This window comes from Diorhabda carinulata, chromosome 4, assembly GCF_026250575.1.
Source record: "Diorhabda carinulata isolate Delta chromosome 4, icDioCari1.1, whole genome shotgun sequence".
In the NCBI taxonomy this organism is placed as follows: domain Eukaryota; kingdom Metazoa; phylum Arthropoda; class Insecta; order Coleoptera; family Chrysomelidae; genus Diorhabda; species Diorhabda carinulata.
This window is the reverse complement of record NC_079463.1, coordinates 16,172,320-16,197,909: the sequence shown is the minus strand read 5'-3', so window position 1 is coordinate 16,197,909 and position 25,590 is coordinate 16,172,320. Positions and strand designations below refer to the sequence as shown.

The following is a 25,590-nucleotide window of genomic DNA, read 5'->3' as shown; positions in this document are numbered from 1 at the left end:
CGATTCTTATTAATTTTGAAGATACTACATACCGAATCTTCTTAACGCATGATAGCCATTTGTGTTCTTTATGCAACGGATCAGGACATAACTCTAATAATTGTCAGAACACATCAATAAGCACTACATCCGACAATACATCATTACCAATGGACACTAATACAACAAGATCAACAAACATCGTCAATCAAATCTACAACAAACCTTCAGTTTCGAACTCGACCACAACAAACCTAACAAATGTGAATAATCAAACAGAAGACATACCATCACATATAGCTCCTACCAACCTCAAACATACCACTCAATCCACAACCGATAGCAAATATTCTAAAAAACTAACCATATCAGCAGAAATACACATGGATACAGATACAACGAATACAAAACGCACCTTATCTGAGATCACAACTCCACCTTCACCTACACCACAAACAAAGGATACATTTAATAAACCAAACGAACAAACAATTAAGAAAGCGAAAAAGATAGTAAACAACAAATCAAATACACAAACAAGTACTTACTACAAATTAATGGAGTCAGCACAACAAATATTTGAAGACGAAAGCCAAATTTTAACTTTCGCGGAAGCCGTTGATTTCTTCGAAAATGCAATAGGAACAAAAGATCCATTAAGTATATCAAAAATATATACAGAAGATACAAAAAGCTTCTTAAAACTACTCGCACACATGCATCCATATTTTACAAACAAAAGAATGAAAAGCATCAGTACAAGAATCAGGAAAAAAATCATGGGACAGCTAAATTTACACCCGTCAACTATCGCACAAGAAATAGAAGACTACTCTGAATCATCAATTGAATCATCGCAGGAATAATGACTAATAATAACTCAATTTTACAGTGGAATCTAAGAGGATTTTACAGAAGATTCGAAATGCTTAAAAACCTACTCTCCGAACTATCACCAAACATAATATGCTTACAAGAAACCAATTTTAAAAATCAACATTATTACAACTTGAAAAACTACACCTGCTTCTACAAAAATAGAACGTACAATGGAAAGGAATCTGGAGGTGTAGCAATATACGTCCACAATAAATATAACACACAACAAATCATTTCTATAGCAAACAATATTGAATTAATAACTGTACAGGTTGATATACCACAAAGAATATATATATCCTCTCTATACATACCCCCAGACCAAAATATCGATACGTCAGAACTTGAACAAGTTCTAAAAACTGTTCCAAGTCCTCGATTGATTTTAGGTGATTTTAACGCTCACAATACACTATGGGGATCAAACTATATCACAGCCCGAGGCAAAACAATTGACAACATGATAAATTCCCTAAATCTTAACATCTTAAATGACGGAAGACCAACAAGAATTGACATACACACAGGAACATGCTCAGCCATTGATATCACCCTGTGTGAACCAGTCCTGACTCCCACATTAACTTGGGATGTAATACCATATTTATTTGGAAGCAATCATTATCCTATAAAGATTTCATATACATCAAAACTCTCTGAGAATAATAGCTTACCAAACCCAAAATGGAATCTAAAAAATGCTAATTGGGAAAAATTTAGCGAAACAGTTGAAACGAAGATTAACACTACAAAAGACCAGCCAATTTTAAATGTAGAAAATCTCGTAGAAACCTTCACATCTATAATCGTAGATGCTGCCAAAACACACATAGGATATACTAAAATATTATTAAACCATAAACCACTACCTTGGTGGAACAAAGACTGTCAAAACGCAATCAGAATTTATAAGTCCTCTTTTAAGTTTAAACGGAAGAATACTGTAGAAAATTTAATTGAATATAAAAAACAAAGAGCCCGAGCGAGATATAGGTAGGAGTAGACAGGAGTCATGGATTAAATTCGTATCTACAATAACATCCTCAACTCCACCATCCTTAGTTTGGCAAAATATTCGGAAGATGTCTGGAATAAAACAATCCCCAAGAATTCCATTTTTAGTTAAAAATAACACTCTGATCACAAATTCAAGTGAAATAGCGGAAGCATTAGCTTCACAATACGAATATAACTCTAATGATTCAAACTATGATGCAAAGTTCATAAAGAATCTAAAAAATATCGAAGAAGAAATTTTGGAAGATTTTAGTGAAGAACAATCAAATCCTATTAACTGCGCGTTCAGCCAAATAGAACTTTATGAAGCTTTGAAATCACAAAAACATACTGCCCCTGGTCCAGATCAAATACCAGTAGTATTCCTACAAAAACTTTCAGATAGCACCAAAAACTACCTATTAAAACTGTATAACTACATTTGGACTAATAAAGTCTTTCCTTCAAGCTGGCGCGAAGCTGTGATAATCCCACTTTTGAAACCTGACAAAATAAGAACAAAACCAGAGTCTTACCGGCCAATATCCTTAACGAACGTCCTATGCAAGATTATGGAGAAAATGGTTAATCGTAGACTACTCTGGGTACTAGAACAAAATAATTTATTGGCACCAGAACAAAGCGGATTTCGCCAAAATAGGTGCACAGCTGATAACCTGATAGACCTAGAATCCGAAATAAGCGAAGGTTTTGCCAATAAACAAGAATGCATAGCCGTATATATGGATATCACCAAGGCATATGACATGGTTTGGAAACACAATATAACCTCAAAACTACAAAAGTGGGGTCTAGGAGGGAACATTCTACACTTCATAAAAAATTTCCTGACAGACAGATACGTCCAAGTGAGAGTAGACAAAAGCCTATCAGCTAAAAAACTACAGAAGAATGGGATTCCACAAGGGTCTACAATAAGTACCACTCTATTCCTGATTGCTATCACCGATATTCTTGACAAATGCTCTCCGCTAGTCAAAGGAAGATTATACGCCGATGATTTAGTACTATTTGCAAAAGGGAAAAATATAACCACTATCCAAATGCATTTACAAACCGTACTCGATAACCTAAGCAACTGGTCTAACACCAACGGATTGAAATTCTCGGAAACTAAAACAAAATGTATTCTCTTCTCCAGAAAGTACATACAAGAAAAACCTATATTAATCTTGAATGGTCAAAATTTAGAGTTCGTAGAATATATAAAATTTTTGGGCATAACTTTTGATAAAAAACTCACCTGGAAACAACATATTGACTACCTTAAGAAAGTCTGTCAAAATGGTCTGAATCTATTGAAAACAATTGCCAGCCATAAATGGGGCGCGGATTCCACCTGTCTGATAAATCTATATAAGGCTCTTATAAGATCAAGGATCGACTATGGCTCCATAGTTTATGCATCATGCGAGAAAACACACCTCAAGCAACTTGACGTATTAGAAAACACTGCACTAAGAATCGCCACCGGCGCATTGCGAACAACACCGATAGAGAGTCTCCACTGTCTAACTGGAGAACCACCACTTCGACTGCGAAGAATGCAACTTAGCATAACCTACGCAACATCAGTATTATCAAATAGAAATAATCCAGTTAATTACAACATCAAAACAGATCGCTTTAAAAATTTATTCGGAAACAAACAAACAACGATTCCCTTCTACGAAAGAATTCGCCAATACACAAACATCTTGACAATTGAACTACCAGTTTTCTTTCCAATCAATATAAAAACTCCTCCCCCTTGGATAATCCCTATTCCTACCATCAACGTTAATTTGAGTTACTACAAAAAAGAGGAAACAAACCACCCCCTGATAGTTCAATCATTTCGCACCCTCGTTGAAGAAAACCTCAAAGAATACCATCTTATGTACACTGACGCATCCAAAACACCTAATGGCATAGGAGCAGCAGTTATACTAGCAAACGAAAATTTTGCATTTAAGCTATCTCCTCACAATAGCGTCCACACTGGCGAACTTTATGCCATATTTCAGGCATTAACAATCGCCAGTAGATATGAATATAAAAAAATTGCAGTAATTACTGATTCTACGAGCTCCATCAACACCATTAAACAACTCTTTCCCAAACACCCACTAGGTTCCCTCATTAAAACCCAACTATACCTCCTCCACCAATCCAAAGCGTGCGTCCAAATTATCTGGGTCCCATCACACACCAATATCCCAGGAAACGAAAAAGCGGATCAATACGCCAGAGAAGCAGCAGATAACAACAAAGTAACAATTGTGCGCGAAGTGATAGTCAGTGATTTCAAAGCTGTAATAAAAGCGAAAGCTCAGTGTAAGTGGCAAAGTGAGTGGAACAGGTCGCAGTCAATATTGAAAACCATCAAACCATACGTTAAACCATGGAAAGGTAGCCCAAAAAGTCGCGCAGATCAAATAAAAATCGATCGCTTAAGGCTGGGTCACACTAAAGCAACACACTCCCATCTATTTAATAGAGAAAACCCACCGATATGTGAAACTTGTAACGAGAACCTTAATGTTGAACATTTATTGTTAAACTGTCGAAAGTACAGAAATGAAAGAATACTTAACAATTTCCCAGACAATATAACCAGCTTACTCAATGAAAATTGTAATAATGCAAACATAATTAAGTATTTGAAAGACACCAAATTATATCACAAACTATAATTGACATGTCGCTAATAACCTTTGTAGTTGATGCGACAATAAATTTAAAAAAAAAAAAAAAAAATGACTTTATACTTGTACTGGTATTTTCCAGGTGTTAATTCTACGATTGAAAATCTAGCAAAGCTTTTAATATGGGGGGGAAGCCGGACATCACTATATCGTTTGGTAGGAAAGTATATAAGTTTAAAGCAGACTGCGGAGGTAGACGGGCGTATTTAGCACCGTTTGATGTACCTGGAATTATACTTGCTCATGGTTATTTTGCCACAGCTGATAATCAGTGTATCGAACTACATATTGATCTCGATGAAACATGGGATTATAGCAAAGAAGTTAAACCGCTCCATAAAGATGAAAAATTAGAATCCCAATGAAGATTCAAAAATAAATTTCTGTGAGATAAAATTTCCTTCATTGATGTTTTTAGCTAATGCCGCCTCATTTCCTAATTTTCGTCTATACGTAGGACATAATGAATTTTTATGGAAATTTGATCTGAATAACATCAGAATAATTTCAATACCTGAATATCCTAGTAAATATGTTCCAAAAGAACTCAAATCCACTCCAATTGCTCATATCTCTAAGAACTCGGAAGAAAATTTGGTTGCCTTTGACAAATGATCGCATCGAATCGCATCCTTTCCAAATTTGAATATCGTTGCCGATTTTTTGTTAAATTTATCTATTTATACTTTTATCAATACAATATTTCAAACAAATAGCAGTAGGACTTTTCTGTTTCACGATAATTTTTCATACCTGGAATTTGTTGAAGATCCTGCAGAAATTTCCTGGTATTCCTTCACATGTAACATCATCATTCAAATTTAATATAAAACATTAAAATGATATTAGTTTTTCCTTTAATAATAATATTTAGTTTTTGTGGTTTTTGCGAATCCAATTACCATATTCCTGGAAACTATATTATCTTATACGATTTGGTACAATCTAATCTGTTACTAACAATTATAACCAGAATTCATAACATTCCATTTTCATGCATTTGTTTACTCCTATGTGAATAATTATGATTAAATCGATGGATAAATTTGGATCACATTCCTTTTCTCCATGATATTCAATATTAAAATTATTTGAAGCGAAATTGGTCTGCACGTGCTTCATAATTAGAAACAACATAATTGCATGTATACGATTGTATACGATTGGATCATGATCGTCATGCCGGAAATCATCACATTCCTTTTTTCATAATATTGAAATTTCAAATATCATTTCCAGTAATCTCGGCTTTGCTAAGCAAGTTTTCATATTTTACGTTACCAAAACAATTATTGGCAGCCTTTTCATTCATCGCTATTTTATGGCTCAATCTTAAATAATCTGATGAAACATCAACTGAAAAAGCCTATACATGATTTCCGCCCGGTGTACTATCGTTGAATTTAGGTAGTATTTTAATAATTTTATCAATTTCACCAATTAAATAATTGATAATTAAACTCCGGCTATCACTACAATGCACTTCCAGGCCTAGAACTTTGGGAACGGGGACGGAAATCACGACGAAAATCAGAGACTGCTCGAACGCGATATATATGATACTAAGAAACAACAAATAGAAAAAGATGAGGATACACAAGCAGAGAAGATAACCCACAAAATAAAAAACCTGCTCAAAGACATTATAACCAACACTAACAGACTGAAAAAAGAAATAATAAATGCGGTAAAGTCAACACCGTTAAGAAAGGATGCTGTAGATACGTTAGGAAATATTGCAGTGAGGAGAAACCCGCTTGCTACAAATGAGCCAAAGACCATGACGCACAAAAATGCGAGGAACTCAATTATTACTGTACAAAATGTACTACGAAAAACTAAAAATATCTTCCAGAGTACACCAAGAAAGAGACACAAGATGCCCCATGCACCAAAAAAAAATTTGGAAGAAACAAGACGACAGAAGATCTACTAACGAATCAAGCCGACTTAACACAAATTCAAACAGTAACCAACAGCTAAAAGTTACTATAACACAACGAAAGCAATACAACACATTTTAGGAAGAAGCAAAGCAGCGACAGAACAACTACTACAAACTATGAACATTAATAACATAGACATTGCTATAATTCAAGAACTTTAACACAGAATGAAAGTCACAGCAACACATACGATTCAAACAAAACGACAAGTGACGCAAACTCAACTACAATATAAATTAGCACAAAAACCGGAAAACTTAATATACAATATTAATATAATATACAATAATTAATATATACGACAAACCAGGTGGGAGAAATAACTTTAGAAAACTTTATAAAAACTAAAACATAACATCAAAGGACTGGAGATGAAAACGCTAATTTCAGGAAATTTAAACGCCAAAAATACGAGCTGGGGGCTAGGGATACGATTACAATCGACAGAGGGGAAGACATAATAGTAGAATGGGCAACGACAAACAGAATACAAATCAGAAATACACATGACAGCCGTACAACCTTTGCAACACAAAATGGCAAAAGTTGGATAAACATAACGATGACCAAGAACCTCTATGTCCAAAACTGGAAGTTTCTGGAAGAAGAAACCCAGAGTGACCATAATTACATCACATGCGAAATAGAACATGAAACAAAAAAAAAAACGAAAAGCGCGGAAAAAATAGCAGACGCGATGACCAAAACAGAACCATGTAGACCCTAACATAAAAGCATAACCCTAACATAATTTTAAAAGGAAAATACAGGGCATCTTGAAGCAAACGCTACAACCGACAAAATCAAAAAAGAGAAAAACGCAGCCTATTCTCATACTTCAAATGGGTGAGATCTCCGGCTTGCTTGAACTTATGAAGCCGCGATACTCAAATCCGAGTGCCAAGTGGGCCATTTTTAGAAAGCAGAACTGGCGCTGTGAGATGAACCAAACGTCATGTTAAAGCGCTAAAATCGACGGTTACGAAATACCATGAAAGGCGTTGGTAACTTAAGATAGCAGGATTGTTTCAAACTCACCTGCCGAAGTTACTAGCCCTGAAAATTGATGGCGCTGGAGTCTCGTGTTTATACTCTACCGTCAGTGATTCGCATTTTGCGCGCCACCATGAAGCTCTGACTAGTAGAAGGGTCGCGGTGGTACGCGCAGAAGAATTGGCCGTGAGGCCGCGATGCCCTGGAGGACTGGCGTGTTAATGCCTGGGTGAGGCTATTAAATGAAGCATCTCTCTCCTTCTCTCTCTCTCTCCATCTCTTGGAGTTTGTGATGATTAGTTTGTGATGAGTAAAAGACACTAGGATTAATACGTATATACTCTTCAACATCTCGAATGATTTTATTTTCAATCCTAATTTTTTTCTACCTAGAAGAAATTGGCACACTGCCAAAATCGCAACTTACAATTTATCGCAACCTCGTATAAAACAATGTTTAACGCGGGCGATAACAGTTATTCTAGACTATTCATAAATAAACAACTTAAATTTTTCAAAACACATGAATACGCCCACACACCTACCAACAACTCATTCTTTTCAGTTGACTTGCTGCAGTAACGTCTAAATCAATAAATCTACAACGTATGATTGATTTGCTAGAAAGCCTGAATGTGTACCATAAAACATAAAAAAATAAGTTTATATTTACAATTTCATTCCATCAGCTTCAATTTAAAAAAAGTTTTTTATGAATCTGAGAAAAATTAACTCAGGATATTCAATTGCAAATAGAAAACCCAAAATAAAATTGCAGGATCTTCGTATCGATGTACCTCAGAGAGTTACGAAACCATATCAGCCATACATAGAGCAATTTGCCTGTGGAAAGTATTGAGTGGTATTCAAAGGATTGGTAGCTGTCGGAAAACCGAAACCAGCACAATATTTTTTTATTGAGAAAGAATAATATTTGTTAAAAACCAAGATAGGAGGGTAAGATAAGAAAACGTTATGTAAAATACTTTTTGACAAATTCACTGCAAACGATGATGAGATTCGGTTGAAGCGTCTCAATCGAAAAATATATTCTTGTAATATAGTCATCAATAACAAAGAAAAATTTCCGGTGGGAACTTTGAGAAAATTAAAAACAACTATTGAATACTTCAAACATTCCAAAAAATTAATTTTAAACAGGCATGTTGGAATGGGGCTTTTCACAAAAAGTGAAAATTTAGCATCTAGCTTTGTTATTCGGGTTAAAACAGGTGTTATCTTAAATTTGTGTTATAAGGATGTGGCTCAATTTTTGAATGATGTATTCAAAATTTTCAAACAAAAAGTTGAAACTAACTTGAGCATGTTTGCATCACTTGAAATCAATACAACCTTTTGTGATAAATTTATCAAAAAATCGTGTTCAGGAAATAACAGAATATAAATATTTCAACACTAAAAATGTTCATGTAGATGCATCGACCAATTTACATGTTTGGTTTACTGAGAACGTTAAAAATAAAATTTTCACAAAAAAATGGCACTTCAGCTTACTTCCCATTAATGAGGAAAAAAATAGATGTTTTATTTCAAATACAGATAAAAATGATATTAAATTGAGATTTATTGATTCATTAAGATCCATGGCAGCGTCACTCGATGAAATAGCATGAATTTTATATAAATCAGGATTTATATAAATTAGAAGGCTTTAAATGGGTTGACGATATCAAAAAGTTTGGTATCGGGCCAGAAGCCGCCGTTAATATGATGTCGATACCTGATGAGGCAGCAGAAAGCTATTTCTTTCATATAGATCTGGAGTATCCAAATAAATTTTCCAATTGCTCCCAAACACCGTATACCGTCCCATTCAAAATTACCAAAATTATTGATAATATTGTATAATAAAGAAAAATATACAATACATTATAAACATCTTAAACAAGCTTTAGATAACGGTATAATTTTAATAAAAGTACATGCAGTTTTAAAATTCAATCAATCACTGTGGTTGAGGAACTAGATCGAGTTAAATACCGAAGAGTTGCAGTACGTATATTAAGTTGCGGCAATTTTTTGGGAGGGTACGTCCGGACTGGTACCATAATTCTTGATTATTTAATTGCTCATTTATTACCCAAAAACCGATTTTATTACTCAGGCGGTTCACGAGAAACGCGAAACCCCTCTACCTCAATATTAAGCTACGGGAGCCATATACATTATCTCGGCAACGGTGAAAGCTATCGACACGAGCTTGACGCGATTATTAATTGCTGAAGACGCCATGGGTCCTGGATTCCGAAAACCACCTCCAAGCACCGGACTAGCCCACCCCCTAGCGGCCTTAAGCTACGGCGGCCTCGGCGACGAAAATAGTTACGGACGCGCGCTCTTCGAGGTAATTTATTGCTAATTAATTGCTGAAAGATGAAATGGATCTCTAATCCCGAAAACTCCCACAAGACTCGATCTCGACAACCCCTTGGCGGTATCAAAATACGCCGTCTAGTCGTTGAATTAACGCACTAACGTGTGGTTTAGGCTAAAACATGACTAACATCATCAATTAATTGAAATATCTGAATGAAGAGCAAAGTATGGGAAATCATTTTAGCAAAAGTGAGTGTTTGAGTGACGATTTTTGTTAAGAGCTTTACAGTCATCGAAAATACAATGTGTGCAAATGTATTTTAAATGGAGAACATTTTTACTACTCTGCCCACGATTATAGAAAAATTACGGAATCGATTTAGACGTGCGAGAAATTGTTTTTTTTTATTCATTTCCCCATAGTTCCTCTGTCATGAAATTTTGATTTTCATCTCAGCATGATTTTCACAGATACAAAAAATTTCTGATCAATTCTTAAAAATTAAGAAAAGTCGACTAAAACTGATAATACGTATCAAATTCAAAAATGTGAGCCAGGGGCAGCATAAAGATATCAATAACGAAAAAAATGAGACCTCCCATGTCAAATTGGTTTGTTTGTTATCGTTATGATAGAACTTCACTTACAGGGGAGTTCGTTCAATCATATAATTATCTGATCTTTTTTATATGTGTGACAGCATATAGGCATATAAGCATGCACACCAGCAAGAATTTTTCCAATACTTTTTCCGTTGAAATATTAACGAAAAAAAATGCTGAAATTCGTCACTTATACACGGGTTTTTAGGGAGCAGCGTAAACAAAATGGTTTGGTGGATTACAACATTATTAATAGTCAAAAACTGCACAGGATAGAATAAATATTCGCAATAAAAGCTATATGCGAGGTTTGAGTCAAGTTTACAAGTTGAAAGTCATAAGTAAACGATTATAATTTTATTCAAAAAAAAACTGACTTCAAAAACTAAAAAGTATAAAAAAATGCATTCTAAGACTGAATCGTCGTATTTTAAAATCGTCGATAGCAGACACAAGTTCTTTATCCAACAACTTGTGATTACTTTCACAAATATTGTTTTGTCGTCAACTTCAAAATACGGCGATTCACTCTTGAATGCATTTTTTATACTTTTTTTGTTACTGAAGTCGGTCTTTTTTTATGAAAAATTATTTATTTAATACTTTTTCAATGTCCCTTTGTATGAACATTCAATCATTTATTTTTACAAATAATAGGAATCGTAACCTTTTGATTGAGCTCTCGGAAACTATTGAATTTACACTATACCATAGGTGGGGACCTGCGGCCTCCGCGAGGTTCTTGTGCGGCCCTTTGCCACCTAGTACAAAATGGTAGAGCTCGTTTCAAACAATTATTGCACATCAACGCCATGACAGTTGCGCGAAAAATCCCGCCAAAGACAGTCATATTGTAAGATGGCGTCAGAATACTAGTCTGAAACGGATGCTAACACGCATGAGCGAAGCTCTGGCCCACAGACCATCCGTTTCAGACTTGGACACTCAATGTTAATTTTTTAAATAGTTTTTAGCGCCCCCCAAGTTGCAATAAGAATGAACTAAACGAAAAAAAAGCCGGCTTATGTGTGTGTGTGTTTTTTCTTATTTTTTTCTTTTTTTATTTAGAAGGAATATTGGAAATTAAAAAATTGTAGGGAATTGAAAAATTATTAATTCGGAGATTTCAGAATTTCAGAAATCAATTATGCTTTTTTCGAAATGTTGGTTTTATATCCAAATAAATAATTTTTCACTTTACTGAAAATTCCACATTGTTTATGTAATTTACATATCTAAAAGAAACGAATGATGTTCTATGTAGCAGCGCCAACTACCTTGTCTAAGAAGTAAACAAAACTCGGTTTCAGAACTCCCATTTGAGTGTCACACTTTGCTTTGACTTCTCTGACTCGCATCTCTCAACGCTTCCCTGTTGCTATCTTCAGCAAACTGTAGTTAACAGTGCGTGCTTATAACAGTTACACGGTTTTACTGTATTTCTAGAAAGTATACACTTTGTTAAAGATATTATTTGATATTCGTTTTTTTATCCATCATGTCAAATACCAAGAGAAGAAAATTAGGTGATGAAAACAGAACATTTAATGTAGAATGGGAGTTAGATTTTTTCTTTACTGCTGAGAAAGATAAAATGATGGGTTTGTTGTGCAATACAGTTTTAAGTACTTTGAAAAAAGCGAATGCAAATAAACACTACATGACTCGTAAAGAATATAAATATTTTGCTTTAGAAGGTGAATCACGAAAAGCTGCTCTTCAAAAGTTGAAAAATGAGAAGCATCATCAGCAGGCATCTTTTAGTGTCTTTGTAAATCAAAATTCCGCAGCAAAGAATGTATTGTTGAAGCAGTGAGTATGTTAGATCCAAGAAATGTCGACAAATACAAACAATTACCTCTTTCCAGAAGAACTGTAACAGATCGAAAGCTCGAATTAGCGCAAAATGTAATAGAGCAACTTCATACAATTATACAAAATGAAGATGTTTATTTTTTAATTGCTTCAGATGAAAGCACTGATAAAACAGATTCGGCACAAGTTTTATATTTTATTCGTGCTATAACTGAAGATTTTCAATGTTACGAAGAACTACTTGCGTTGGGTACACTAACTGGAAGCACTCGCGGAGCCGATATTTTCGAAAACTTTAAAGAAGTATGTAATAAATTACAATTGAATGTCAGTAATTTAGTCAGTGTCTGCACCGATGGCGCACCTTCCATGAAAGGCAAAAAAGAAGGATTCGTTGCTTTGTTAAAAAAGGAAAACTTAAACTTGAAAAAATTGATATCATTTCACTGCATTTTGCATCAGCAAAATCTACCATTTTGCAAGACACTCTGGATAGAACCATTGCCATTGTCAACTATATTCGCGTAAATGCAATGCGTCATCGTGAATTTCGGCAGATGCTCTCTTTAGATGAGGAAACGTATAGTATTGATCTACCATACTACTGCAAGGTTCGCTGGCTATCAACAGGTCAGGTTTTGGGAAAAGTTTTGTCTTTACGACGACAAACTTTTATCAAGAACAAGGAAAACATTGTGATCTATCAGATGAAGTATTTCTCAGAAACCTTGCATTTTTGTCTGATGTGATGACAAAACAAAACAATTTAAAAATTTGCCTGCAAGGTGAAACGAGGTTTATGAAATGTGGCAAAAGATCCAAACGTTTAGAAAAAATTATCATTTTTCAAAACATTGCTTTGTCGATCGGAAATATCTGCAGAACACTTCCCGGGGCTAGCTAAAATGTTAAACGAGCAGAACTGTGAAAATAAAGAGTATACTAATAGATTTTCTGATTTTGACGAGCACACTCCTTCTATGAAACTGGCATTTGAACTACATTTAATAGATATATCCGAGGCTCCTGCAGAACTACATATGGAGTTAGTTGATTTAGGGGAAGATAGTATCATCAAATCCCTTTTTAACGCTAAAAAGGATCTCATAGAAATCTGGAAAAATGCTGTTGAATATCCATGCCTTCGAGAATATGCTCGCCGTTTACTTTCCTGCTTCGGAAGTACCTACTGTTGCGAGACAACTTTTTCTCTCATATCAAAAATAAAAACAAATTTAAGAACGCAAATTACAGATGCACATTTAGAGGATCAATAATTAAAGCTGTGTGTTACGAAGCTTGATCTAAATATACAATTACTGTCAAACAAAAAACAAAGCCAAATAAGTCACTAACTTAGTGAATAAAAAAATATCTTTTATTGTATTTTTTTATAATATTTTTCTATTATTTTATATGTATATTATATTTAGAATTTTGTAGTATTATATTTTATTTTTTCTATATAATGCAATAAATTGTTAAATCTATAGAAAAACTATAATAATTTCACAAAAGTCACTTTTTTAGGTCAATCAGCTTATGCGGCCTCTCTTATTGTTGCCTAATTTAAATGTGGCCTCTAATGGTAAAAAGGTTCCCCACCTATGCACTATACTCTATTTGGAAAGAGCGTAAAGTAATGAATGCTAATCATAAATGCAAAACCCTGAAATTTTTAGTATGGTACTTTACGTCCAAAATTTGGAATATTTAAATATGCCGATGATAAATAAGTAACTGTACAGAGATATATTTTTCTCATAATTGACTCTATTTTAATACTTTCACACCAACCTCTGAATCTTCAAAAGTAAGAAGACTCTTACAATCATAGCCGTTACTATGGGTTTTTCATAATTAATAAAATATTATTATTGCTTTTTAATATATACAGTTATTTTTATTCAATTATTTACAAATACGAGTATATACATGTAAGTATGAAGAATAAAAATACAAAATATACTAATCTACCTATATTATATACAACAGTCTACAAATATTTCCTGTAACATAACATTAAAGTATGTACATATTTGCAATATATTTATTTTATTCCGAAGAAATAATTGCTTAAATTAATCATGAGAGGTTCCACAGTTTGATCAATAATGTTGTCTAATTCCCACATTTTTAGTTGAATTTTTCGAAGAATTACGGTAGGCATGACTAGAAGAAAAATGGGGGGCACATCATTTTTCCCATGTTTTGACACCTCCTGAACACGATTATGATGGTTTTTCGAATGTCTATAGTTTATATATCTGTTTAAGCTATAATTCTTATTTTCGTCTCTCGAGTAATTGCTATGGGTCCGATTTGGTTCAAAATTAGCATACATGGCTTTTTTGGCGGCGGATTGATGTTATTAGAGTTTGGTTGAAAACAAATGAATATTTCGAGGGTTCGCAGTGCAAAAAAGTGGTTTTTGACCTTTGCTCACCTCTGCAGGTCAAACGAAAAGCGACTGAAAAATGGTCTAAGGTCGAAACTTTCCATCTCCACTCCTCTCCCTTTTATGGTCATTTTTGTTACATTTTCTTATTTTTTGGCCAGAAAAAGTTTAACTAGAGGGTTCGAACTTCGCATCAAGTAGGGGTGATGTTGAAGAATTGTCTTTCTCAAGTTCAAAGTTTTCTTCTTCAGTTCTTCTAGCACAAAACGCCCGAAATCATTTTGATCGTTGTAATTATTGAACTGGACCGCCTCCTATTTAATGAATAATACGAGTATGATTGTTGCTAGGGTGATTTTTTTACTTCCCATTTTCGATATTTCTTATCATTATGACAATTTTTTCTTTGTTGTCAATTGGAATTGAACAGGAGGGTTCGAGACCACCGGGTCTATTGAAATTATGAATTTTCATTTGAGAGAGAGAGTTAACTTGTGAAATGAAAAGTTATTGAGGAATAACCAATTTTTCATATAAAGAAATAAGATTGAGAATTACCGTCGAGCATTTCCAAGAAATTCATTTTATGGAAAGATTTGTTTGTGTATTAGTTAAATTCTTCATTCGACGAAAAATTCGACTTTCGTGATGGAGCTCTGCTGCTCACGGCTTTTTTCTTTCTCCTTGCTAACATGCCTTAATGAATTTTTGCCAATTTTTAGCAGTAACGTATTTTAAAGCTTAGTTTAGTAATATTCTAACGTCCCTTAATTTAAATGTTATGTTTTTCTGAGCTACTTCGCCTTCAGCTTGTGCCCATATCAATTCGATCGGATTGAGCTCACAATGATAGGGAGGAAGACAAATAATAGTAATTTGGCGATTTCTTACCACTTCATCAATATTATATTCCTTTTGTGGATTTTTATTCATTTTAACCATTGACAAAAGTTTTTTTCACTAAGTAATATTTAATATGTTTTTTGTAATATTTTTTTGTATTAACCAGTTAATAATGTCTTGTTTTCTCTATGAAGTCGTAGGTAGACTTTCAACTTTTCTGGAATGGTAACTGGCGTTGTCAAGAGCAAGTACAGATCCGGCTGGAATAAGATCTAGCATTTGTATAAAGTATTCCTCGAATACATCTGCATTCATATCCTCGTGATAGTCACCGGTTATTTTTTATTGAAATAACAGTAGGCCACCATCAACAAAACCACTGTCACTGCCAATATGTGTTACTATTAATCGTCTGCCTTTTCCTGATGGAGCTCTCAATCCTGTTGATAGTCCCTCGTTAACCCAAGTCTCGTCCAAATAAAAAATAGTTTCTCCTTCCTCCCGGAGTTTCTTAATAGTCCGTAAATAAGACCTTCTGCAACATACGATTTCTTCGGAATCTTTTAAATATGAATTTTATGTTGTTTTTCTTTTGTTTATGTTGTTTTTTTTTAAATATCTTTTTATAAATAATATTGCGAATGACTTGAAAATAAAATGCGACCAACCGCATAGCTCTATTAACATACATAAATAGACTCACTATAAGTACAGATCCTTCTCCTTTTTTTGATCTCTGTAAAAACTCGAATGAAAATTAGAGTTTATTGGTTATGCGGGGAGGTGCGAGGGGAGTGGAGCAGCGCACGCGGTACGAGGAGTCCCTCCAACACTGCCCCTCTCGTGGGACACCATTGAACATCAATAAATGTACTGCCTAGGTAGTTGCTCTACTCACTGAAGGTTATAGGCGAGAGTACACATTAGTAGCTAAACCACTTTGAATTTCGGTTTGAAAGCTGAACATATAACTCGTTAACAGTTACACTACCTATTTGTGTATTGAAAAAAATGTATTTCATAAATTTATGTAGGAATAATCGAATCATTGACGATCGCTAAATTTTGAGCGGCGTTATTATCAAATAAACGCTATACAGACCACCGAAATATATTTCAAGAAGCAAGAGTCGTAACTACAAATATTTTGCCTAAATATTGGAATTAAACGTTCGGGCGAGGCTTAGCATTATTTGGAATTCGATAAAAATTAACTCATATAACTATTTTTATTTTTTCATAAACATCAAATCGCCGATGTGGAACTAATGCTATTTTTCGTTATTTGTTAATGATCATTGGTCAAAAAATGAAAATAAATGTTATGCAAATGCTAATCGACGGATACTTAATCGACGTCGTCTCTCCGTTGCATTGTCGCGTTTGGCCTTGATCTTCAGCTCAGCAATGTATCGAACTTATACCCCGCTCAGCAACCCACCGTTTGCTCTTAGCAGCTTTTTAATGATCGCAGGACTCTTAAATATGCCCCGCATTGCTTGCAGATAAATTTACTTAGCAAATAAAGGCCGATCCATACGGAAGATTACTACGAGGACATGGACTCGGATGTTTTTGAAGAGTGTTTTGGTGAAATAATAAATATCTTCCGGCTGATTCAGTAGTAGTTATAAATAACGCAAGTCATCATTCTCGACACATAGAGAAGACTACAACTTCATCTTGGAGAAGACAAGAAATTATTGACTGGTTAACCACCAAAAGTATTGAATTTGAAGATAATTTGATAAAAAAAGAACTATCAGCTATAGCAAGTTCACACAAACATCGTTTTATGAAATACGCCGTGGAAGATATATCAGTAAAACATAGTGTAATTGTGCTGCGCACACCGCAATATCTTTCCGAACTAAATCCTATAGAAATTATATGGGTGCAAGTGAAAGGATTTGTAGCAAGACACAACAAGACATTCAAAATGAAACACGTTAAGCTACTGTTTGATCAAGCCATTAAGGAGGTGGTACCAGAGAACTGGCGAAAAGCAGTCCAGCATGTCATTAAAGAAAAAGAGAAAATGTGGGATCTTGACTACTCGATCGACCGGACCGTCGACACGTTAATTATAACGTCAAGAGGAGATGACAGTTCCTCAGATGACGAAGAATAAGATTTTCTATAATTTAATTTCTGTATAATGTTCAATAAAAAATAATGTAACCTGAAAGGTCACATTTTGGGCTCCATCTAAGCTCATCATGTGAATGTATGTTGTCGGGGTTCGCCGCAAGATTTTGTTATGTTCAAGGGGTATACAAATTTTGTATGCTTCCAATTTCTCAATGGGGCGCCACTCAATTTTTTTTTAACCTAAATTGAGAAAGGTATAGAAATAGGTTGAGGTATCTTTAGGAATAAAGCTTGTTGAAAATAAAATACAATGATATTCGAAATTCGAAATTATATAAAAAAAACCAAATATAAAAAATTACCCGCAAAACTACTGAGTTTTTGGTTTACAGAAAATAATGAAGTAAATTTTAAAACAAAAAACTAATGTGAGTGGATCTGACGTTTAGCAACACATAAGGCTCCCTACTTGTCAGGAGAATACAAATAGGATCATATCCGTGGAATGCGGTTAGGAATTAAAGAAGTTCATTTAGTTAATTGTCCCGGACTAGGTAGTTCCAGGAGACAAAGTTTGACGTTAAATCCAAATTAAGGTCGTCTAAGTTTTAAATCCCAATGAAGGTTCTATGTCTAAAAATAGGTCCCTAATTAAATTAAAAAGAAAAATGTGCAAAATACGATCTATGAAAAATTTCGCCAATTTATAGACTACTAAAAAAATAATTTATAACTCAATTTTTCAACATTTCCTGAATACAATATAAAAGGTAGTCTATAATTTGGAGCCTAACCTAGTTCATAAGGCAGTAATTAGAACTATTTCTGCTTTTACAAAAAAAGGGTCTTACCTTCCTTTTTAACGAAGGAAACTTATATCTACTTCTTATTAGAAGTCAATTAACAATTTTATATTCCAGAATTTTTTAAATCGGCGGAAGGCTCATTTGGGCCGGCTAAATCCCGCTTTTCAAAAATTTCTGGAGAAATTAATCTTCACGCTACCACGGTCACTGACCAAGAAGAACAAGATAACTACCTCTCCAATCGTCAAACTCCCAGTCGGAAATATCACGCCTTCCGCAAATATAAAAAATTTGGAGCCAAATTTAAAAATTTATAATCAAATCCATAATGAAAAATTCCACATCGGTTGATAGTCGAAAGGAAAATATGAATGAAGTTAGCAGCAGACTTCTTGAGCAAAATCGGGTCACACGTCATGACGACAATCTAGCCAGGTGCAACAATAGCTCAATTTCAGAAACACAAGCTAACAAATCACTCCTCAAACAATCTTTCAACGGACTGAACAACTGCACGAATAACTTAATTCGTGAACAGTTAACTAGATGTTGCTCGAACCTTCTAAGGGGAAGCAACTTGGCTTTTACAAACAACATAAATCTGCAACCAGTTATACCACGTCTTGCAAATAAAGAAAATAAACCAAACATTCAATTTGTATATAAAAATAGTTCAACAAAAGGACAAATTAAACTGTGCTAAATAACTTAAATTCCAGGAACCCAGTATGTCATCAACAAGTACATACAAAACTACAAAAGAGATATGAAATATAATATGTAAATATTTTTACTCAAAGATAATATGGCAAAATATCCTATGAAGAAAATTATTTACAAAAAGAAGTTGGTAGGTTTATATCGTATAATGTTTATAACAACAAAAGTAACGCAAGTGTGAGCAGTGAAAACGTTACAATAAGTGTACCTAATACTATGTACATAATGCCTTATTTTTATTCTGTTAAAATAAACTTCTTTCCTCTTTACGAGTATCCTACATTTGGCACACTATTTTCAGTGTTTGTGAATGGATAACAATAGGCTGAACCCATATATTGACCCCAACCCGGGTGGTACTTCCTGCACTTGATAAAAAGAAAGAATTTTACAATGAAAGCAATGCCAAACTTAGACGTTGGGTCACTCTGTGGTCCCTTTGCATATCTAATGAGGTTTTATTACTCTATATCTTTTTGAAATAAACTATAACGCCCTCACAAACTTTTTTAGAAGCTGCAACGTTACTTACGACGTTGTAAAGGCATTACTTCTAACGTCGTTACTTGCACAACAATGGTAATGACGTTGCTTTCAACGTCGTTATAAACCATATTACTTGTAACGCATTTTGTAATGATAACGTGAGTCCAGACTTTCTCAACACTGACATAGAACAATATTGTTAGTTCAAATAAAACTCCACAAGACACTTTTAAACGATAATGATGAAAATATACGATTAAAAGTTTTTGTCAAGGAATGATTTTTTTTAACGAGTTAATCAAGATGGATCAAGAGTGGAAATAAGTCCCAAGTTCCTGATGATTTTTTGTGCATAGATGCCGGAATGATGGCGAACTGGAAATAAATTAATTTTATCTGCTGCCCGCTCTGTAGACTTAAGACTGTCCACGATTGACAACGCGGAGTCGTCGCATCATGCACAAGGAAAAGCCGTGAGGTTACGGAGAAAATAGCGATTATTTATAGTGCTAGTTGAGTTTTTGCAGTTTAATTGAAAAAAAAATAATTTATATATATAAAAATTTAATATTCAATCGTTTTTGTTATTAAGGTTATGTAAATAATAATGCTTCAATTGCGAAGACCTTTTTCGTATTCAGTATTATAGAATATTATTGTTTTTCTATTTTCAAAAATATGACTGATATTATTAGACTTAGATTTTTTTACACTATTTCACGTTAGTTCAAATATTCCTTATAAAAGTGATGGCCTGGTGAGTGGAGCCAGTTTATTGGTGATCTGAGCTGAGAGATGGTCACATTATAATCGTAGTCTGGATTTTGAAACATTTTTGTTAAAATGAACTGATAGCATACGAGTTAGTGTAGTGTAGATCCAATTAATAGCAATTATTATGATAACCGTTTACAGGGTAATGTAAATTATCTACGATTACTCATCGGTCAGTTTGGTAGTGTCTGGCCTGATTTAGCATACTTAACAGAAAACTATTTTTTTTTCATTATGTGAGATATGTGCGCCTAATGTGGTAGTGTTCAGAAAATTGGATCTCCAATGAGTAAAAATTAGTCTAGACACTTTCCAACATCAAAATTTATTTATTTATGATAAAAATAATGTACAGTAACTTACGACAAGGATTTCCTGTCAAAAAATGAACACTGATTTTTAAATTCATAGAAAATACGGTGCTTTCATGTTAGTAACAAATAATGAATATTTTTCGGATCAAAATATAGTTTTTCAGGACTACTTACGTTATATTTGACTGAATTGTTTCAAATTTGTAACAAACAATTAATAATTTTAATGTTTATCCACAACCCTTTCATTTTTTCGAAAAGTACCAAATTAGGCATAATCGAATAAAATGAGCTATCGGAATGTTATATTGCTCTTCTTGTATGCTATATATATTTTGAGGATGGTTTCTAAAAGAGTAAAAAACGACAAAACGAGTGACATATGAAGTTTCTACCGAAAAGCACATCAACATATTTTAAACGGTACATATTTAATGAATATTAGGACAATTAGAAAGTTTGCTCATCTTAAGTTCCAGGACTATTTAAATCAAAGGAACATTGATTATTTAATAGAATAAACATAATACAAGCGGGCGGAGCCACCAGAACCAACCTAAAAATGATATCTCAGTACTCTGCCACATTGGGTACTATGGCACATTGAGCAAACCTACCTTAACATTCGCGTGATGGCACGATTGCTATAGAAGATTAAACAAAATAGATCGACGCTTTTTGCAATCGTAAAGACACGAGCATATTTTACGCTCTATATCTCAGTATATATAATATTTTTTTCTATCGAAAAACGAGAAAATTATTTAATAATCCTCTACAGTGTGGATGCAATCTTTCATGCAAAAACCCTACCAGGAAAAAATTGACATTGACATATCTATGTTTACACATACATTCGTCACACCGTATAATTTGAATTTGTCTAATATTGATTTGACCCCATATAACACATTAATTACCTATTCATATTAGAGTAATAGCAATAATAAATAATCAATGTATATTTTTTTCATCGCCATACATAATATTTTTATGATCCAGGTTAAGCTTGCAAAGAATAATAATTGATAAAGGTTGTTGAAAATAAATTATTTTAAATAGGTTTCCGTCTCCGCAGAAGTCTCAAATTCCTGAAAGCGATCTGAAAATTTTTAAAACTAAAACTAACTTGAGGTTAGTTAGTCCCAAATTTCAGATGTTTGGATTAGTCCATATCAAAATTTTGTAACTGGATTTATCTCAAATTTGCCTTACCAAGATTGACATGCTTTTTTTCATGTTAAATATGAATATTTCAATTCTCGATTATTTTGTAGTGTACTGTCGATGTGGGAGTGGAGGAGAGATTGAATTGTATAAGGTAGATGAGCTGGATCACGTACAAATGAAGGTTGAGATTATTCCTGGCACAGGCAAAAAATGTGGTCCTCAGTATTTACGTGATGAAGAAAGTCAAAAAGTAGTCAAGAAAATAAAAGAGTTCGGTTCGGTAGATGCATATTGAGCCGATTGAAGCAAGGAGATTAGATTGAAATTAGGACAGAAAAAACCAAAGCTTATTAGAAGTACTAATGTGCTGCATGTGGCAAAAAACAAAGTGGCAAAAGACACTTATCTTGCCGAAGACCACATTAAAGCCTTGGACATCATGGAATTTATCACTTTCTCTATCGAAATATACAACTTTGAAAAAAACCCTTTTTTGAAGATTTTTTACAAATGAACAGATTCAGATCTGTAAAATGGTGAAGAAAAGAGAGGGACGTTTGGTACTTTTCATGGATGCTAGTGGCTTGAAATTTGCGGAGATTGAAAGGGTGTACTCCACTCTGAAAAGAGCAATTTTCCTGTATATATTGAGGTAATAAACCTGATCAAAACTTTTATAATTGTAGAAACTAAATTATTTATGAGAATATTTCATTCATCAAGATATTTATCTGGAAAAAAAATCCTGATTAGTATAAACTCGATGGAATTTTCAATACAATTTATCAAAATAATACAATTTTTCCCTATTTATTTTCGAAAATTATAATAAACTTGTATGTATGTGGTAAATTTAGAATAATAATTCGTTTGACAGTTTAAATACTGAAGAAGGGCAAACCTCGGTTGCTTAGAGATTGGGCGAGAGGCATAAGGCTAGTGATTCATTCAATTTCCTGTCGGAATTTCATCATTCTGGAGTACCGTTTCCAGTAACTCTTTTGCGACGAGTCGAGAGCTATTCTCAATGCTGGTGCTCAAAAGTACTCTTCTCATCAAAATATTGATAACTATGCCGATAGAATTGATATAGAAACGTTCTTTGAGACACTTTTAACTTTTTTAAAAATTATTTTTATTTACAATAAACGACTTATAATTTCTACAGAAAATAACTTTATTTTGGAATCCGCTGACTATGTGAATATTGTTTATTACACTTTGGAATCCGCTGGTCGTATGGCAGTGTCTGGGACCTTTCACATTTCTCCTCCCTCCTTTGGTGTTGACTTCGTCCCGTCCTCGAAGTCTCTAGCATAATCTCGTGCTTGCAATGTAGCTTCATTGGAACTACTTGCGGCACTGTAATTTCTTGCACAGTTTTCTTATTGTATCGTATTCCTTTTATAGTAATTGGCTCATTTGTCATTAAGATGCTACTTCTTCTAATTTCTTGGTTTTGAATTATGGTTGGATGAACTATTTCTAATAGAATTACTTTGCTGGTACCTTGTGAAATGTTCTCTGTTGTGATTGACTTGGTGCAATTCTCTATATTCGGGATTTTGCATTACGATCTTATAGGTTTCGTACAGATGATGTGTTCAGCTAAGCTGGTGCAGATTTCGTACCATTTATTATTTGCGTAGTAATGTGTGGGTGGCAGGATCATAATGTGATCATTATTGGTAATTGGGTAGATTCTAGATGTAGGGTAAGAATGAGGATAAAGGATGGGTATTTTCAGTATTATGAGCATTGTCTTGGTGGTAATGCAAACTAATGATTCACAAGCTTCAATTAATTGATATGGATGTTCGTCACTGATTAAAAGGGCATTCCGAGAATATGTTTCTAATAATTCTTGTTTTAAAGTTTCCAGTTCATCTAAAGTAAAGAGTTCAATATTCGAAAGGTCTTCTTGGGATAAAGTTATAGTACGAATCAGTTTCAAAAAGAATTCGTTTATAGTTTGAAGGTTTAGTATTTCATTATGAAGTGCAACGTATCTATTGAAATCGGATGATAACTTGTTTACTGAAGCCACAATTATTTTACTATTATTATTTATCAAATTTAGAAGATTATTAAATCTCGTATCAATAGAGTCTCCATAAGATATCTCTTTATTAAGATTGTTAATGATTTCATTTTCTTTAACCTCTACAGCAGTAATTTGTGATTTCAATAATTCCAAGTCATAATCATCAGGGTTTCCAGATATATATTTAATAGTTGTTCCGAGGAAGTTCAACAAACCTCTTTTATGTTTACGGGTAATTTTATGAAGATTATCTTTTGCTTCGTTTAAATTTCAAAGGGGCTAACGGTCCATTTTCTAAAGGTGATTCGAAAAGGTCATTAGGGTTCGTTTCTTGTATCTTGAGCAGATCTCCTAGGGATAGGGTCGTCATGTAAAGAAGGTCTATCTGAGATATTCTTTTTCTTTACGTTACGTCGTTTTGCGAATTTTAAGTTAGTACTTGTGGTGTTTTGTTTATTGGTCTTACCAACAATTTTAGTTTTGAGTTGAGTTGAGTTTTTTTGGATGTAGCTTAGAATATGGAGAGCTTTATGTCTTTGGATGTATGTTTCGTATAGCGGTAGATCAAAATCGAAATGTATTTTTTCGGCATAAGGGCTATAAAGAATTGAGAAGTTAGTGCAACTTTGGATTGACTAATTATAAATTAAAATTGCATGTGTGAAAGTATCATCTGAGGGATCATCTGGATTTTGATCTCGTAGTGTTCTAAGTTTTTCTATAAGTGTGGAATGGAAACGTTCAACAGGGGAATTAGAATATGAGTTATTGACCGTTGTGAAATGTAATTCAATTTTGTGGAGTTTCATGAATTCCTTAATTACAGCAAAATTAAATTCAGTGCCATTATCGCAAACAATTTTTTTCGGGTAATTGTGGTGAGAAAAATAATGTCTTAGCTTGCTAAGAATTGATACGGAAGTTTTATCAGAGATTTTATAGCATTGAGCATATTTGCTAAATAAATCTACAATCGTTAGGTAATAATTTTTGTTACAATGGAACAAGTCAATGTGAATTATGTCGAAAGGTTTTTGTCCTAATAATGGGCCTAACTGAGGTAATTTACAAGGGTGTCGTTCAAATTTATTTTTTAAGCAAATCTCGCATTGATTTATTAAATTAGAAATAGTAGTTTGCATGGCTGGCCAATAAAATTGATTTTTCAAATGTTTGTAAGTTTCGACTATGCCGTTGGGATTTTCGCTATGATATTGTTTTACACAGTCTATTCGTCTTTGTTCTTCTTCTATGTCTTGTAGTAACTCATTACAAGAAATAGCTTCAACGGTCGAGTCAAAAGTTTTCTTAAAGTAATCACAGATAAAGGGTCGAAATTTATGGGGTACATGTATCGCGAATTTTTCATTTGGTCTAAGTATTTTTTTGAGAGCATCAGGTATTTCCATTACCCAATTGTCAGTGAGGTTTACGGTATATCTATATTTTTTAAAAGGTTTCTTATAAATAATGTCATATTCTCTGGATTTAGGGACAATAATAATTTGAAAGTGCGTTGGCCTGTACACTGGAAAGACAGTCGGCTACCTGGTTTATTTGCATTTGCGATATTTTACATCGAAATTGTAATCTTCCAGTTTCAGTCTCCATCGGGCTAACCGAGATGTGGAGTCTTTAATTTTGCAAATCCATACTAGAGGATTGTGTTCGCTTTCGACAGTGAATTT

At 33.8% G+C, this 25,590-nt stretch overlaps 1 protein-coding gene across 1 annotated transcript; it reads left to right on the top strand.

Annotated features, from left to right (window-relative positions):
• The first annotated feature begins 12,259 nt into the window (after nucleotides 1-12,259).
• Nucleotides 12,260-12,784, top strand: LOC130892975 (protein FAM200C-like). Its single transcript, XM_057798736.1, has one exon. The coding sequence runs from the start codon at nucleotides 12,260-12,262 to the stop codon at nucleotides 12,782-12,784; it is 525 nt and encodes a 174-aa protein (XP_057654719.1).
• Nucleotides 12,785-25,590: the final 12,806 nt, after the last annotated feature.

What these genes read in the sequence shown, in the direction of transcription:
- LOC130892975 (XM_057798736.1), top strand. Translation starts at nt 12,260, where the DNA reads ATGTTAGATCCAAGAAATGTCGACAAATACAAACAATTACCTCTTTCC.